Here is a 16,975-nt window from a genome sequence, read left to right on the forward strand (position 1 = left end):
AGAGAGACCAATCCGAGACTTTCGCTGCCAGGAGGGGGCGTGGCCTAACGACGACAGAGACGGGGAGCGCGGAGCGAGAGGGGCGTGTCTCCCGCCTGCGCCTTCGGCGCTGTGATTGGCTGAAGCTGCCGTCAGTCATGCGCTGGTCCCGCCCATCCCGTGCGGACCCGGAAGCGCAGGTGAGGGGAGGGCCATGGCGGCCTGAGTGGGTCACACGTGTCCCTGTTCCCCCTGTCCCACCGCACCGTGTCCCGCTCCCCGGGCACGGGAGCTCACCCTCTGCGGGCGGGAATGGGGGCGCGGCCCCGGGCAGCGGCGGGAGGGCTTGGGGAGGTTTGCCCTTGTCCTTCCAGGCGCGCACGGGAGGTGGTGCTGGTCCCCCGCGCTGGCCCCGGGGCTGTGGGGGCCGTAGGGAGGGTTTGTCCTTGTCGTGGCTGATTAGAAACGAAGGGAGTCGGTTAAAGGTGTGGACCGAGGGAGCTGAGCGCCGTCCAGTGGCGGGGTTGGTGGTGGAGGGCTCCATGCTCTGGTTTTCCGCATTGGAATCTGGAGGTGTCGCGAGGCCGCCCTTGGCGTTCCAGCGGGAAACAGCGTTGTGTGAAGTTACCACTTACTGAACTGTGTGTCTCTGCCAACATGCACATCTTTGCCTGGAACTGGGAGTCGCCCAGGTGCTTAACGTGGATTACTCATCTCCTGAGCTTTCCCCCTTTTTCTGCACAGGGCCAGACATCCCGGCTGCGGTAGCTTTTTGATGACAGTATTTATCACTTGAGAGATGTGTTCCTTTGCTGCTGACTTCAAATTTTATGTGTAATAGCCTTGTCTCTAGCCCAGACAGCAGAGAGCCTGTCCTTTGGCATTCATTTTCTCACTGACGTCCTGGGGACTGCTCAGCTGCGAGGGCAGTTATTTATTTATGTGTGTCAGTAGCTGGGAGGTGTTACCTCTGCCCAGGGCCTTCAGATTTTGGCAGTGGAAAGGGCTTTCCTTTTCCTTTATGGTGTTTTTTCCTCCCCATGATATGGTTTGTAATATACCATAATATATCAGCAGCAGAGAAATGTCATATTTTGTGCTGCTTAATAACCTTTCCATTGACGCTTTTGTGTAGGTTCCTCTTTCCTTGTTTTAAAGGAGAGGACTCCCAGGCACTCAGCAATAGGACAAGGGGGCACGATGGGCTCAAGCTCTGCCAGGAGAAATTTAAGTTGGAGATCAGAAAAAAATTCTTTCCAGAGGGAGTGCTCAGGCATTGGAATGGGCTGCCCAGAGAGGGGGTGGATTCCCCATCCCTGGAGGTTTTTAAACTGAGATTGGCCGTGGCACTGAGTGCCATGATCTGGTAAAGGGACTGGAGTTGGACCAAGGGTTGGACTTGATGATCTCCGAGGGCTTTTCCAACCCAACCAATGGTATCACTCTGTGACTCTGCTTTTTATAATTAAGATAGTTAAGATGCAGTTTAATTGTAAATAGAAAGGGATGGAGAACTTTTTGCTCTGCTGAGATACTTTATCTGGCTGAACACACCCGGTCTGTCTGAGCTCCATGTTCTGTGCTGTCCCACAGCTCCCGGTGCAGCTGGCAGAGGGGAATGGCGGTGAGAGCCTGTGGCTTGATCATCTACAGGAGGCTGCAGCCAGCGCCATCCTCCAGGGCCTCTGACAGCATCGAGTACCTGCTCCTGCAGACTTCCTACGGGACCCACCACTGGACCCCGCCCAAAGGTGACGTTCCTTCTGGGGACACGCTGGGTGTGACACTGCGGGCAGGATTTGATCAGCTCAAGGGGACAGTTACCATTCAGAGCAGCTGCTGACTGTGATCTTTGTCTGATGGTGCTGCCCCTGCAGCCAACGTGGGAGTTTTGAGCCTTTGTTGTGTCTGTATCAAGTGTTGGGCAGGGCTGGGTTGGGTTGGGGCTGGGGGTGACACGCAGCTGTGCTCCTCAGGTATCTGATGTGTCTGGCACATGACTGAGGCACCAAGTGAATTTTTTTTTACCTTCTTGCTCATGTCTCTTGCTCTGTCAGGTACCACTGACCAGGTTGTTTGACCCTTGTATAAACAGAAGGGTCACAGTTTACAAGAAGGCAAACTAAAATCTGCAGTGATGCACTTTAAAACACCTTTCTTTAGAAGATCATAGAATCATAGAATCAGTTGGGTTGGAAGAGACCTCTGAGATCATCAAGTCCAACCCTTAATCCAACCCCACTTTCATTACTAGATCATGGCACTCAGTGCCACGTCAAGTCTCACCTTAAAAACCTCCAGGGTCGGAGAATCCACCACCTCCCTGGACAGGCCATTCCAATGCCTGATTACTCTCTCTGGAAAGAACTTCTTCCTGATATCCAACCTAAATCTCCCCTAGCAAAGCTTAAGCCCCTGCCCTCTTCTTCTGCTGTTGGTTGCCTGAGAGAAGAAACCAATGCCCATCTGGCTACATCTTTTCAGGTAGTTCTAGACAGTGCTGAGGTCACCTCTGAGCCTCCTCTTCTCCAGGCTAAACACCCCCAGCTCCCTCAGCCTCTCCCCACAGCACTTGTGCTCAAGTCCTTTCACCAACCTCGTTGCTCTTCTCTGGACCCACTCCAGCACCTTAAGATGCAGGAATTTCTTTAAGTCCAGGATAAGACTGATAAAAATCACATGCCTAATGCAATAGAGAGGCACAGATAAGGTTAAATCTCCTGTCAGCCACCTTCACCTAAGCCATCAGTGCTCCTTGGTGAGGCCCCAAAGCAAAAGACAAGAGCAGCACCTCCTCTGTAAAGACACATGGCAGAATCAGTATTTGCTAGTACATTCTCACAGCCCTGGTACCAGGAAAAGTGCACCACAGAAGTACTTCAGGTTCCCTGCAGATCTTCTTATGTGCTGTTTTTTACCCTCTGAGATTTATTCCTGGTAGTTTTTACTTCTCACTTTGTAAAATGCAATGCTTTTAAAGCCTTGTGCAGCAGTTTGTAACCAGGACTTTGTAAGCTGGGAAAAAAACATCTTGTATCAGCATCAGTTATGCTCTCCTATTAAGGGAAAGAACAAAACTTTCCAAACCTCCCCCTTTGTCCACTTCACCAAAAGCCTAAGGGAGTTGAGTTTGCAGCCTACTGGAAAGCTAAAAAACATCTGCTGGGACGTGATTGATTGTTGTGAGAAGAGACCCACATGGAAAGACTCCCTGGGAACACAGAAACTCTGGACAAGCAATTGAAATTACTTGTAGGCATTTTGGTAGGGAATTAATTGTCTGGTAGGCATCCATCCCACACACTCAGAGTCACAGAACCATTGAATGGTTTGGGCTGGGAGGGGTGTTTGAAAGTCACCTGGTCCAACCACCATGCAATGAGCAGAAACATCTTCAACTAAAGCAGGTTGCTCAGGGCCCATCCAGCCTAGCCTTGAATGTTGTCACGACTGGGGCTTCCACCACCTCTCTGGGCAGCCTGTGCCATAGTTTCACAGCTCTGATGGTTAATGAAGTTCTTGTCTGTAGTCTGAATCTGCTCTCGTTTAGTTGAAAAGCAGGAGCACTTGTCCTGTCACTCCAGGCACTGTTCAAAAGTCTGTACTCATCTTTCTTATAAACCTGCAGCCTTTAGACACTGGAAAGGGCATTAGGTCTGCCCAGAGTCTTCTCTTCTCCAGGCTGAACAGCCCTGGCTCTCTCAGCCTGTCTCCAAAGCAGAGGTGCTCCAGCCCCCAACAATCTTGGCCTCCTCTGTACTTGCTCCAACAGGTCAGTGCTCTTCCCGTGCTGAGGATCCCAGAGCTGGATGCAGCACTCCAGATGGGGTCTCACCAGAGCAGAGGGGCAGAATCCCCTCCCTCAACACACTGCTCAAGGTTTTGGAGATCCCAAGCTACACACAAAAGCCACAATCCAATGGCAGCCTGTAACAGTAGCTTGCTGTGGTTTGGGGGGCAATAAATGAAGAAGAGCTGTTAAGTTGCAACCCTGTGGGATTAAACTGGACTTGCCTGGATCCACTTAAACCTCATCAACCTCATCTCTGCTCCCAGAACTGTGACTTCTCTAGCCAAGGTTGGTGGGAGGGAAAAGGGATGTGGGGTTTGTTTTCCTCAATATATTGGAACTGCATTAGTGGAAACAGCTGAGAGGATCTGAGAGCTGTGGTGTGAGATGCTGCCAGCAGCCCTTTTTCTGCCCAGCAGGTAAACTGCACTGTTCAGCTTGGAAGCTTGGAGCTTAGACTTGAGGTTATCAACAGATACCAACATCAGATGCTGTTTGCTGCACACTTACTGCTTGAAAGAGAAGCTTATTTTACATCTGAGATGATGTTTCGTTGTAAGAGGTGTTTAAACTTCTGGTACAGAGACAAAGAGTGAGTGAGACATGTTGCAAAAGCAAAACAAAACTTCCCACGTACCCCCATTGTACTAAAGGGTGGCTGTGGGTACTTGGGACCTGAGGAAAGATTCATTTCTGTAATTAAATTATGGCTATTTGCTGCCAGCTACAGAAAAATAGAGTGACACCAGGACCAAATAAGACAAATTTTTTCTCCTCTTGAAACCTCCCCGCTCCTGCTATGTTGCTGTTTTGAGGTCTTGCTTGTCTTGTTCTATTTATGTTCTGGTCTGGAGCTTTCATGAGAAAACCAAATCTGACATTTCTCAACGAAAGTACAAACGGTTGGGGATGTGTTATATTTATCTCTTGTTTTTAGTGGCACCTCTCGATCTGAGCAACATAAAATAAATGATGTGTCTTAGGAGAACTACACAGCTTGGGAAGGGACTGGATCTGAGGATTGCTGCGTTTACTGTGGGGGAATATGAGAGAAATAAACCCCGAGTGCCTAAATGAAACTCAGCTTTTAAATGGCATTGGTTGGTTCCTGCTCCTGTTATTTCTGGGCTGTTGGCATAAGCAAGAGTTTTGCAGAATTGAGCCTTATGTGGGAAGGAAGGGTTGAGAGAGGTTTGGGACTCTTGCACATGAGCAGTCTCCTCTCTGTAGAAGGAAAAATATTCCCAAGGGACTCAGTCCTTGGTATAATGTAAGGTGGAACATCATGGGTGTAAAGTGCTCCAGAAGAGGAGAGGAGGACTGGGAGGAAAGGATGACTGGTGCTGACAGGCCACTGGGAGTTTAGAAGATGTGGGATAAGTGATGATCCTAAAAGCCACAAGGCAAAGACAAATCAAGGCATAAGGGCTGGAAAATCAGTATCTATTCTCCAGTTTTCCTTTCACCCCACATCAGCCACAGTGTTCTCCCACCTCTGTCTCCCAGCGTTTCCCAGTTGCCAATTGTGCTGGATTAAAGGTAAACCAGCAGGACAAACAAACCCAACACAAAAGAGATTTTAAGTCAGAGTTACAATTTAATGGCAATATTACAATAAATGCAATGGCACAGAGGAATTGGTTTTAACCCACAAAACCCAGAAGTATAACCCAGCACCCTGGGGCACAAACAGAATGGTGTTCATTGGCCCCTGTGCTGAGCCCCATGTGGTTCCTCCGAGTCCAGAGTAAAAGGAAGTGAATAATCTGTTGGCGCAGAGGATGTCAGAGTCTGGTCAAGAGTGGTGGTCTCCTCCTGTCCGGGTTCTGGTGCTCCTCTGGGTTTGATGAGTGGCACCAGAAGTCTCCAAACCCCCCAAGATTACATATGCTCAGGTTCAGGTGGGAGCACCCCATACCTCCCCCAGGACGGGGAATTCCACAATGGGTGATCTGACTCTGAGTTTGTGCTGGTTAAAAGGTGAACCGGCAGGAGAAATGAACACAACACAAAAGAGATTATAAGTTAGAGTTACAATTTAATAACAATATTACAATGAATGCAATGGCACAAAGAGAAAAAATTGGTTTTAACCCACAAAACCCCAGAAATATAACCCAGCACCCTGGGGCACAAGCACAAAGGGGTTTGTTAGCCCCTGTGCTGAACCCTATGTGGTTCCCCCAAGTCCAAAGTAAAAGTCCAAAGTGGAAAACCTGCTGGTGCAGCTGACAGTTGCAGACTGGTGGAGGGTGGTGGTCTCCTATCAAGGTTTTGGTCCTCCTCTCCATCTGACGAGTGACCCCTGAGGTCTTCTTACCCCAGATATGTACCCCCATGTCCAGGTGGGAGCACCCAGTCCCTCCCCCCAGGGCGGTGAGTCACACGATGGGTGATCTGACTCTGAGAGTCGTGGGGTGTTTGAAATCATTGCTGGCCCATTAGCAGACATGACACCTCAGGCTGGGTGTGGAGGTGCCAATGACTCCCTGGAGGGGAGTTATCACAGCTCTTATCTCTCAGGTGTCTTTCACACCCAGCTCCCAGCCTGAGGGGTCAGGTGTGCCCTGGGCAGCTGCTGCAAATGGTCCATTGTTAACAGTTAGTGAGAAATGACACAGAGGGGTTTAGAATACAGAACTTTGGTCACACCCACACAGTGGTCTTGGTTGCTGAACCAGGACACTAACTGAGCGAAATCTGAGTTTCCTTCTCAGGGAATGACTCTTTCACACTCTTTGCAGGCCACGTGGACCCTGGGGAGGATGACCTGCAGACGGCATTCCGGGAGACACAGGAGGAGGCAGGTCTGCAGGCCAGCCAGCTCACCCTCGTGGAGGGATACAGGAAGGAGCTGCACTACCCTGTGCGAGGCAAACCCAAGACTGTCGTTTACTGGCTGGCAGAAGTGAAGGACTGTGACACAGAAATCAAGCTGTCAGAGGAACACCAAGCCTTCCAGTGGCTGAAGCTGGAGGATGCTTGCAAGTTTGCAGAGTATGAGGACATGCAGGCAACGCTGAAAGAAGTGCATCAGTTCCTCTGCTCCAAAGAATGAGTGCTTTTGTGAGGGATAGGGGGAAGTTTTGAAGAAAAATGGCCTGGGTTTCTTTTGGAGTTTTTGTTTATTTTTTTTTCAATTAGAGGAAGAATTACATGGCTGTAGATTTCTTTTTAAAATCTGTTGAAATTCAGTGAAGGTAGATGGAGCTTTTAAAGAGCCCTTGCTTTTGTCTCCCCTAGCTAACACACAAAGGTGTGAACTGATTGAAACATGAGTCAGAGATATCTGAATTGAAACCCAGAGCTGACAAAGACTTTCTCTGTCCCTGTCTCATTTTCTTCCCTTTTTTCCTTTTATTTTTCCCCTCCCTTGAAGTGATGAACAACCACAGGTCTTCTTGAAAAATCAAACACTTGATATCTCTTGACTTGCTGATGTATTGCTACAGAGCTGAGAAAATGAGCATATGGAGATTTTTAATACCAAAATCTTACTGCAGAAGCCTCAACTTGCATTTCAAATGAGGAAGCAGTAGTTCTGTTCCCAGCTCCTCCACTGATACTCTGTGATCACTTGTCAAATCATTTCAGGTCTTGTTTGTTTGTATTGTGACTTTATGTACATCCCCAATGTACTGTTATGAGAGCATTTTCCATCCAAAGAGTCCTAGTAAACAGCTGAGGTACAGTATTTAAACCTGATGTTCTTTGGCCTCTTTCTTTCCGTTTTTTGATCTTTAAAAGACATCTCAGCCATGCATTTTTCAGGGGGTTGATAAAGGGAAATCTGTGTGGTTAATGCATTTTCAGCACAGGATATTTAAGCTTATGTGCAGTCTTTTATCTGTTTAATAATATCCCTGTATCTGTGGCTCCAGCCACTCATCTTTTGGTGCAGTATCCATTAATAATGTTCCTGCCAGTGTGAGGCAGGAGTGTCTTGCTCATCACTATGTTATCTTTCTGTGGAGTGATTTAAAATTTTTATAGTACATTTTTATTTATATATATATATATATATATACAAGCACACACATACAAAAAAGGATGCTGTTACACACACACACACACACACACACACACTCACACATAGACACACACACATATATATATATATACACACACACATAAACAACTTCAGTGCTCCTCTGCTTTACAGTCAAGTTTTATTTTGATTATGAACACTGTTTAGAAGCAATACATTCAGGTGGTGGCAGAGAGGAAGGACACAGGTTGTGCAATTGCTCTGAGTGTTTCTCTCCTAACTTCAGAACAACAGAGGGTGGAAGGTGTCTCCCACTGCCACCAGGTCCAGCCCCAAAGCAGAATCAGCTATTTTGGAGTCTTCCCTGATGTATGTTTGGTTAACAGGCTTTATACGACCTCTCCTGATGAAGACTCACACCTTCAGTTCCTCTGTCCATATCTTGCAACATTTGGTCTCTAGCATGTAATGTAGGCAAACCAGTGAGAAATAAATAAAAACAACCAGTAAAACACAGGGTGAGAGAAAAAAGTTAAAAGCCTGTGCTGCTTCAGTCTTGTTTTTTCATTATTGTTTGAGCTACGATTTAATCAGTGCTGTGTAAACAGTTTCTGCCTTCATGTTTATGGACAAGATTGGCATATTAAGTAGGAGTTACAGAGAGTCATTAACAAGTCATCGGTTCTGCCCATTCAGCTGTAATGAACATGTGCGCTTTTTGCTTTGGAAAGCACAACATGAGCTGAACTCCAGGTCAGTATTTCCCTTTTAATGGCGCTGCTCTGACTGTTCCCAAAGTGTGTCAAGGTTTTGGAGGATGGCCAGTGGTTTGCACCCCAAAGTGATGTGCTCCTTGGACAAAAGTTCAAAGGCAGCATCTTAACTGTGTCAGAAGAAAGTACAAGGGATATAACAGTGATAACTGATGAGGCACTTTGTGTTCATTTTGAGATACTTATGTACAAAATGCATCCCCACGGATTTTGTGAGTAAAATGATGCTTGCACATTCAGAACCTTGGCCCCAGAGTTTTTGTTTGTTTTTTTTTTAAGTGGAAACATTGGCAAGTCAGAATTTAACTCTGATTCTTGCTTGTGTTCACTGCTCCCTGTGAAGAAAGAGTTCTTCCTCTGCCCATGTCTAGTAGTAAAATATTTTCCCAAGGAGTGTCTGAGAAACCCTCCAGTAAATTACAGAATCATATACCTTGGGAAGACATTTATTTCTGACCTCTGATTTTATGCCCTGAATCAATATATGTGTTTTCTTTCTTGAGACCAGTTAAGTTTTTGGTTATAGTATCTCACAGCACTAAATTTTCTACCAGGCTGTTTAAGAAGAAAAATTAACCCCACCCAAACCCAGGCTAAATTCCCTAGAGGAACCTTATTTCTGCCATAGGTTAAATAAAATCAAACTCTGGAGAAGTCTGAGCTATACTGAAATAGGGGAACAACCTAATTTAGATAAAGTGAAAAGCATTATTCTAGTAAGAGACAGGAGGATGTGGTTTCCTTTGCTCTACCCAACAAATACACTGACACAACTCATAATTTCCTGGTGTTAGTATTTCTTTATCCAAATAACTCCTGACTTAGAGCCATGATTACATCTGTTCAAAAATCAGAGAGAAGAGCATAAATTTGTGAGTATTAGGAAAGCACTGAGACATTGCAAGTTTCCCTGACAGAAGACCAGAACTGAGTGTGACAGTCACAGGTAATTAAGCTCAAACAAGAAGTGTAAAGGCTGAAAACAGTGTCTTACTCCTGTCTAGAAAAAGAACTATATTCCTGCTCTGGTGGAAGCAAATATCTGTTCTTCTGAGTCTTCCATGTGATTATAGGAAATCAGAGACTGAAGCTGGTATAAAGTGGCTCTATATGCAGTATCCCCAACAAGCATAACCAGTGTTACTTGCCAGTCTATACAATAAAACAGGATGTGTGTGTTTTAATAAGGTTTAGTACATCCTAAATATGGAAATATTTGGAGAGGCACATGCTCTCTCTGCAGGGCTCTTGTAGAGATGCAGAGAGGACAGTGGAGTGCTGCCTTTCAAGTTAGAAAAATGGCTTGCTGTTATTTAATTGCCAACTTACTGGGGGTGAGTATTTTGGCAGGTATCTGGAAGAGACTATAATTTTTTGAGTCCTGAAGGTAGTACTCTTTATATTCTGTTAAAGGTTCAATCACAGGAAGGTGGTATTGGGAGGAGTCCCTCAGAGAATTTTTCTCACCTTACAAACACAAAGATTTGGGCTTCGAGTGCCAGGACTGAGGACAGAAGATGGCTGATGACTTCAGATTCCAACTGAATGGTGGGATGGAGATATGAAAACAGAACCCCAGCACCTGGGAGTGGGGAGAAGGTTTTTTCCCTGTGTGCTGGCTGGACTTTCAGATATTTCTTTGGGCTGCTGCAGAAAAAGAGCCAGTGCTTGCTGGTGAGAGCTCTTTTTCTGGCTCTGCTCTTTGCTTTTCCCCCTCCATCTCCAGGCACCCTGAGCTTCAGAGAGAGAGAGAGAAGAGTCACGGCTGCTTCGGGACATGCTGCAGACTTTTTTTTCTTCCTGGGGACTGACTTAGACTGCAGGGAGATTCCTCAGAATTATCACCATTCCCCCACTCTCAGCTTTTCCTTCTTCGTTTGGGACAAAGGACAAGGAGAGAGAGAGAGGGAATCCATGTGAGTGTCCACTCCTTGTTTCTGCCTCACTGGGAAAAGGCTGAGAATTCTCCTCGCAGCCAGCCAAGGTGTGACACTGTCCATAAATAGAACTGCTCCAGGAGGAACCTGCCGTTTGGGGGTTCTCTTTTGTTTTACCTTTGGTGCTGGGGGAGTAGTTTGCTCTGGTCTGTTTACAGTTATATCTGTATCTACATATATATGTATATATATAGTAGTTAAGAACAGTTGTCCTTCTTATATCCATTTTACAATTAAAGTTCCTTTTTCTTAAATTTAATAAGGAGTGACATGATTATTGAGGAGGAATCCTTCCCTCTGGTCTTTGGTAAACATTTTGGTTTTTCCTCAAAATAAGACATGTTCTCACACTGACAACCTAACTGACATTCTCCTGTGCCTGCTGGCAGCTAGTTTTATCTTTAAAAGAATTTAAGTATCATCAGGACTTCTGTTTTTTACTTTACACACCTTGTCTTCAAAGATTTCCCTCTCATATGCTCAGTAATCTTGAATTTTGGTTCGTTGGGCAGTTTGCAGCTGGTGAGTCTCAGCTTCACTTAGGTAAACATGGGGTTTGTTATCAGTTAAGGCCTCCCTGGAATTGCTAAGCAGCATGTGCCTGTACAAACCAAACAATCTACTCTGCTTGCTTCACCCTTGTGCTGTGCAAGGAGATTGTACTCAAGTGTTCAAAGAAAACCCCAAACGGTGCTTACTGTCAAAACAGCAAGGGCAGGGAAGAGTCGGCTGGGGTGGCATTCTTCCCAGTGGGAAGAGTGACACGGGATGGAAAACAGCTCTGCTGCTCTAAGTTAGTCCATTTGGTAACTGACACTGTCAAAGAGGGGAGTGACAGTCCCGTCCTTCCACTCGATGAGGATCTCCCCACGCCGCAGGGACGGGGGCCGGGAGGGAGGCAGGTGTGGCTGCGGAGCCCTTCGTAGGGGAGCATCCTGGAGCTCAGCCCTGCTGCTGGTGGCTGGGGAGCTCTTCAGGGCAGAGAGGATCTTCTTCTTCCTGGCAGGAGAGAGGAGAGACAACATGAGCCAACAGAGTGCCCAGGTGGCCAAGAAGGCCAATGGGATCCTGGCCTGGATCAAAAATAGCATGGCCAGCAGGCCCAGGGCAGTGACCCTTCCCCTGTACTCTGCGTTGGTGAGGCCACACCTTGAGTGTTGTGTTTCCTCAGTTCAGGAAAGAGATTGAGGGGCTGGAGTGGGTCCAGAGAAGAGCAACAAGGCTGGAGAAGGGACTGGAGCACAAGTGCTGTGGGGAGAGGCTGAGGGAGCTGGGGGTGTTTAGCCTGGAGAAGAGGAGGCTCAGAGGTGACCTCAGCACTGTCTAGAACTACCTGCAGGGAAGTTCTGGCCAGGTGGGGGTTGGTCTCTTCTCCCAGGCACTCAGCAATAGGACAAGGGGTCATGGGCTCAAGCTCTGCCAGGGGAAATTTAAGTTGGAGATCAGAAAACAATTCTTTCCTGAGAGAGTAATCAGGCATTGGAATGGGCTGCCCAGAGAGGGGGTGGATTCCCCATCCCCTGGAGGTTTTTAAACTGAGATTGGCTGTGGCACTGAGTGCCATGATGTGGTAAAGGGACTGGAGTTGGACCAAGGGTTGGACTTGATGATATCTGAGGGCTTTTCCAACCCAATCCATTCTATGATTCTATGAACTGCACCTGCCTGTCCCTTGGTGGCTTCACTACTGCAGGAGCTGTGATGCCACATCCTTCAGGGTGGTGTGAGCTGTGTAGGAGAGGAGGAGCAACATTTGCAGCTGCATTTGGATGGGTTAGGGTGTGGGATGGATAAACGGGGTGGCAGAGAAGAGATATCACCAAGGGTGACATCACTGGTGAGGAGACCCACCTGCTGAGAGCAACAGACTTCAAGTGTGAGATGGAGAAGGGCAGTGCCAAAAGCAAGACTTTTTGTTTTGAAATGCTGGAGTTTTGTTTTAAAATGCTATTCATGATGGACTGAATGGAGCTGAATTTCACTTACTTGTTGTAGTGAACATTGAGTGTCAGTATTATTAATCCCAGTATGAATGCCAAGGGGCTGAGTACCAGCATGGCTGTCTTCCAATTGGTGCCTGAAAGGATATCACAGAAAGCATCATGAGTTTGATGTACCTATCCCTGTTCTTACTATGCAATAGCCACAATTGACACAAAAAATCACCTGTAATGTCCTTGAAGACTAGTAGATATCAGGAGAAGTACTTTGTCTATTAGACCAACCTCTTACAGCTGCTTTACAGTGCCCAGCATCTCTCTACTGGAAATGTGCACAAAATGTTTTATTTTTTATTGCAAAGACAATAACTATTCATGTTTCTCCTCTCTGTAGCTTTCTGATACAAAATAGGAAGGGCTGGGGGAAGGCAGCAGTGCTAGTAGGCATCTGATTCTCCTGATGAGCTGGAACAAAGCATTTGCATGGTTTTACACATCGGTGGTTTTCGGTTTTTTTTTTTACTTCAGGCCTGTGGAGATTAGTTTAATCTTTAAGAAGAGTCTTTCTGACAGATAATTTGCTGCCCTCCTTCCCTAATGAGCATCCTCAGCAGTACCCAGGGGAATGTCGCTCTGTTGTGATGGGAAGGAAAGGGACACTGATGAACCTTCATCTACCTGGTCCCTTCCTCCTCTAGCCAATCCCCAGACCTACCTGCAAGCCTGGCCCCACTATTTTTCCCTCGATTTCCGTGCTTCTTAGAATGATTGTGGGATGTATCTAGGAGAAAAAGCAGAGAAACTCAGATTAGCATCTTCCAGTTGGACCAGAGCAAACTCCAGATTCCTCCTAGGGCTGCACTGTAACCACAAATCCTCTTTGTATGAACCCAGAGGGAAAAGGAAACTTCCTCATTGTTCCCCAGCCATAGGTATTTGTTGCTCCTAAAACATCTGACGGCTGTGCCTCCGGGTTAAGGCTGTGGCCGTATCACTGAAATGCTTCCAAGGGGAACACCTCAGCGTGTGGCAGGAAAGCACTCAGTGGTACACGGGGAAGTTCTTCAGAAGTCCCCAGGTACTCAGCACCACTGAAAACAGTCTAAAAACCCTCTGAAAGTGAGTGTCCTCACTTTCCTTCCTGCTGTTGTCACACTCAGAACTGTGCTCACCCTCCTTTGCCGGGAGCTGTGCCTGTTTGGTCCTCACCGGAGACGCTGTGCTGTTCAGTTTGTTAGACAGATGTGGGTCAGTCAGGCTCACAGAAGACTCTCTGTCCATGACATCAGTCTTTGATGGATCGATGGTTTTAGCTTGGAAGAAAATAAAGCAAAGACCTGTGTGATTCTCATTTATGTTTTTTATACAGGAACTTGGATATACTCAGTGCCCAGCAAGGAAAGGGCAAATAGGACGTGGTGCAGTGGCAATCACCTCCTCCTGTGCACCAGAGGCCTTCAGTTCTCACAGATTTTAAAGGTGAAATGAACATCTAGAGACTGAGTGAACAACCAAAGCAGAGCTTGTTTTCTGATGGTAAAATGTGATCATTGTCTAAAAAACATGAGTGCAACACCAGCTGTTAAAGCATGATGTGTGAGGAAGAGGTAAGTGGAAGAATCGCAACTATTACCAACACTGCAGGTGAAAAAATGGGATCAACAGGGTGCTGAGTAGTCCATCCCCCTTTGCAAAGCTCAGTGACTTCCTTTGCCTTCCAGTCTCTACTGCAGATATACGTATGGGGGAAGCAACTGCTGCTAGAGGGGGGCTGTGTGAATTCCTGGGGCAGCAATTCCCTCTCCTGATCAAGAAAACCGTGTCTTCAGGGCTCTCTGCTGCCTCTCTGACCCCATCCCACCCTGTGGCCCTCACATCCACAGTTACACAGGTGTGATTTATGAAGCAAATTACCCACCCAAGCAGAAGTTCTCTGTCGATGATCAGCCGAAACTTGGATCAGAAATGCCTAAACAAACACACAGGGCTTTGATGCTGTTACTGGGTGGTCAGAGGTTACCTCCAATAGACTGAACCATGAGGCTGATAGGATAATTACTACTTTGCACGAGACACACTAACTTGCATAACCTGCTTCAAAGCCTGCTCTGTGTTTACCCTCACAGCCTTATTTGGGGATCCTGGCTCAGAGACAGCCCTGGGCTGGCAGGAACAGTGCCTTGGGGAATGCAAACTCCCTTTTCACATGCCTTTTTCCCATATCTTAAATGTTCCACGCATTTCCTAGCCTATATTTAGCTAGCCTATTATGGTCTCTAATTTGTATGGTCCATATTTAACTTCACGTTAAACAAACACTGCTTGTGACTACTGTGATAATTAAGTGCTAACCTTCTAGCTGGCTAATTAAAAACCTTGGGGGTTGAGGGTGGGTGGCAGGAAAAGGCTCCCTTATCTGCACAGGACAGCCTAAACAGCTAATGTATCTCTTTTTATTCGAATTACAGTTTGTGTCAAAAGGTTATACTCGTAATCCCATCTGCTTGTGCCAACCAGATTCATCACTTTTACCCTTTGCTCATTTGTGCAAAGCTCAAAATCTCTTTGGGGCCATCAGCCTTAAGGTAAGGAATAGCGTCCTGAAAGGGAAATAATTTCCCCTCAGGAAGGTTGGGAATCTCGTCACCTAGAGAGAGGACAAACAGAAAAGCCACTACAAACAACAGCTCTTTTCTGGTATCTGGAGTGGGAGAAGGGAGAGGAGAAGATGAGGGGAGGAACTGAGTGTGATTTCAGGTCTCAGTTCTGCACACAACTTTACAAGAAAACCACCTTTCTTTGCAGAAGAGAGTGAATGAAAGGGGGAAACAGACTAGACCATGGATTATCTGTGGTCAGCAGTGGGCTTCCCTGGGCATGTGACAAGTGATGACAGTCACATCGCAGTGAAATGACCATGCCTGGTGTCTTTTAGCCTCATGTCCAACACCTGAAAACATGACAGGACCAGGGTTTCTGCCCTTTTTATGTCCAGTCTAGGCAGAGGCTACTGAACACTCATGAAGGGAGAGATTAGATTTTCTTAGCAAAGATCAAAGCCATGAAACTGATAATATAAACCAGATTTTTTATAATTTTTGATGCCATCTTCTAGGATTTCTTAATGCAAAGGGAGAGCAGCACACTACCTCTCACTACTTGCTGTGTTCACTGGTCTCTTTATGGTTACATCAGGCACCAGGAGCAAGGATTTCCTCCTAGGATGATGAGAACATGGAATGAAGGTTAGAACTAAGGTTAAGCTCTGCCAGGGGAGGTTTAGGTTGGATATCAGGAAGAAGTTCTTTACAGAGAGAGTGGTCAGGCATTGGAATGCCCTGCCCAGGGAGGTGGTGGATTCTCTGACCCTGGACGTTTTTAAGGTGAGACTTGACGTGGCACTGAGTGCCATGATCTGGTAATCAAAGTGGGGTTAGATTAAGGGTTGGACTTGATGATCTCAGAGGTCTCTTCCAACCCAACTGATTCTATGATTCTATGAACTGTGGCTTCATTAGTGAAAGATGCATTGTTCGTAGGACATAACTGTACCTTCAGAAACTGGAGAAACAATTTCCGATTTCAAATAGCTGCTTCTCATAATTCATAGGAGTTTAAAAGAGGTTTTCAGCTGCCTTTTGTTGCCTTGTTACCAAAAGTGATATGCCAAAGTACCAAAAGCCCTTTGAAAGTCTAAAGCACCTGACTTTGTGGGACTGCCTTGGTTGTTTTGGGCTTGGGAGGCTCAAGCAATTTCAACTGTACTAGCTGTGGGCACCTGAAATATATGAGCATTTTGAAATATTTGCCTGTCATGAGAAATGCAGCTGGGGTTTAGAGACCTGATGCAGAAAGGTGTTGTGTGCCTTCTGGAAAACACTGAACAGCAGCTCTAGGGAAGAAAATGGTCCCAGGTGGGGCTGAGCCGGAGCCATTTGGAATCTGTCCATGTGGGGCCAAGGTGAACATGAGTTAGGATGATGGATGCAAGCCCAGTGTTAGGTGGCTTGGGTGACATGTAAGTTAGATGTTATCTGATGCTAAATCTACCTCATCTTACTTTCATGGATCCACACAGGTGTGTCTGCAGCCTGCTGTGCCTCCTTGCTCTGCCCCCAAGCTGCTCTCCGGGCGGCAGTGCAGATCGTCTCGTCCGCTAAAGTCTTCCACCTGCTGAGTTTGTCCTTCTCCCTGGAGACAAAGACCTTGTGGCTTCCTTCCTGGGTGCTGAGGTAGAGGCCCAAGCCGTGCAGAGTCAAGTGTCCCTTCTTACTGCAGGACCATGCCTGGCGCTCCCAGTCCCCGCAGGGCTCCATCCGGACCGGAGCGTTCTCCCGCATCCCGTGGGCCGACAGGCACTGCTGCGTGTGGAGGCTGACAACGCTTCCGGTGCCAGGGTCCCAGCCCCACTGCTGCTGCTGGGAGTGTGCCTGGCAGCTGGTCAGGCTGACGCTGTTGCTGTGGCGGTGGGAGACACGAATGCACTTTTCCAGGCGGGTGTTCCGTATGAGGAAGCCTCGTCCCTCTGCTGCTGCTGCACAACCAGAGCACGGCTTAGAACTCTGCAT

The 16,975-nt window shown here is 47.0% G+C and overlaps 2 protein-coding genes across 4 annotated transcripts; one reads left to right on the top strand and one right to left on the bottom strand.

The window, feature by feature from the left end:
- The first annotated feature begins 144 nt into the window (after positions 1 to 144).
- NUDT2 (nudix hydrolase 2) lies at positions 145 to 10,679 on the top strand. 3 transcript variants are annotated; one of them, XR_011699967.1, is made up of 4 exons: positions 379 to 671; positions 1,573 to 1,730; positions 6,514 to 7,455; positions 9,944 to 10,553. XR_011699967.1 is itself a non-coding variant. In XM_071580987.1 (3 exons), exons 2-3 carry the CDS (start codon positions 1,598 to 1,600, stop codon positions 6,825 to 6,827), a joined length of 447 nt encoding a protein of 148 aa, XP_071437088.1. In that variant the 5' UTR covers positions 145 to 179; positions 1,573 to 1,597; the 3' UTR covers positions 6,828 to 10,678. The 3 variants fall into 3 exon arrangements, 2 of the variants coding, with proteins under 2 accessions (XP_071437088.1, XP_071437087.1); XM_071580987.1 differs by lacking the exon at positions 379 to 671 and adding an exon at positions 145 to 179 and having other exon boundaries at positions 6,514 to 10,678; XM_071580986.1 differs by having other exon boundaries at positions 6,514 to 10,679.
- Positions 7,931 to 16,975, bottom strand: LOC139684656 (uncharacterized). Its single transcript, XM_071580803.1, has 5 exons — positions 16,468 to 16,975; positions 13,580 to 13,720; positions 13,123 to 13,188; positions 12,454 to 12,544; positions 7,931 to 11,466 (listed from the first exon to the last, which is right to left on the bottom strand). Exons 1-5 carry the CDS (start codon positions 16,973 to 16,975, stop codon positions 11,262 to 11,264), a joined length of 1,011 nt encoding a protein of 336 aa, XP_071436904.1. The 3' UTR covers positions 7,931 to 11,261.

This window comes from Pithys albifrons, chromosome Z (assembly GCF_047495875.1).
Source record: "Pithys albifrons albifrons isolate INPA30051 chromosome Z, PitAlb_v1, whole genome shotgun sequence".
Lineage (NCBI taxonomy): Eukaryota > Metazoa > Chordata > Aves > Passeriformes > Thamnophilidae > Pithys > Pithys albifrons.

Bases quoted from the DNA above. Each gene is read 5' to 3' on its own strand.
- NUDT2 (XM_071580986.1), top strand. From the start codon at position 637: ATGCACATCTTTGCCTGGAACTGGGAGTCGCCCAG. The intron at 672-1,572 runs GTGCTTAACGTG...GCTGTCCCACAG, and splicing joins TGGAACTGGGAGTCGCCCAG to CTCCCGGTGCAGCTGGCAGA. The intron at 1,731-6,513 runs GTGACGTTCCTT...CACTCTTTGCAG, and splicing joins CCACTGGACCCCGCCCAAAG to GCCACGTGGACCCTGGGGAG.
- LOC139684656 (XM_071580803.1), bottom strand. From the start codon at position 16,975: ATGCAGAGTTCTAAGCCGTGCTCTGGTTGTGCAGCAGCAGCAGAGGGA. The intron at 13,721-16,467 runs GTAAGATGAGGT...TTTTCTTCCAAG, and splicing joins ACCTGTGTGGATCCATGAAA to CTAAAACCATCGATCCATCA. The intron at 12,545-13,122 runs GTAGGTCTGGGG...ATATCCTTTCAG, and splicing joins TAGTGGGGCCAGGCTTGCAG to GCACCAATTGGAAGACAGCC.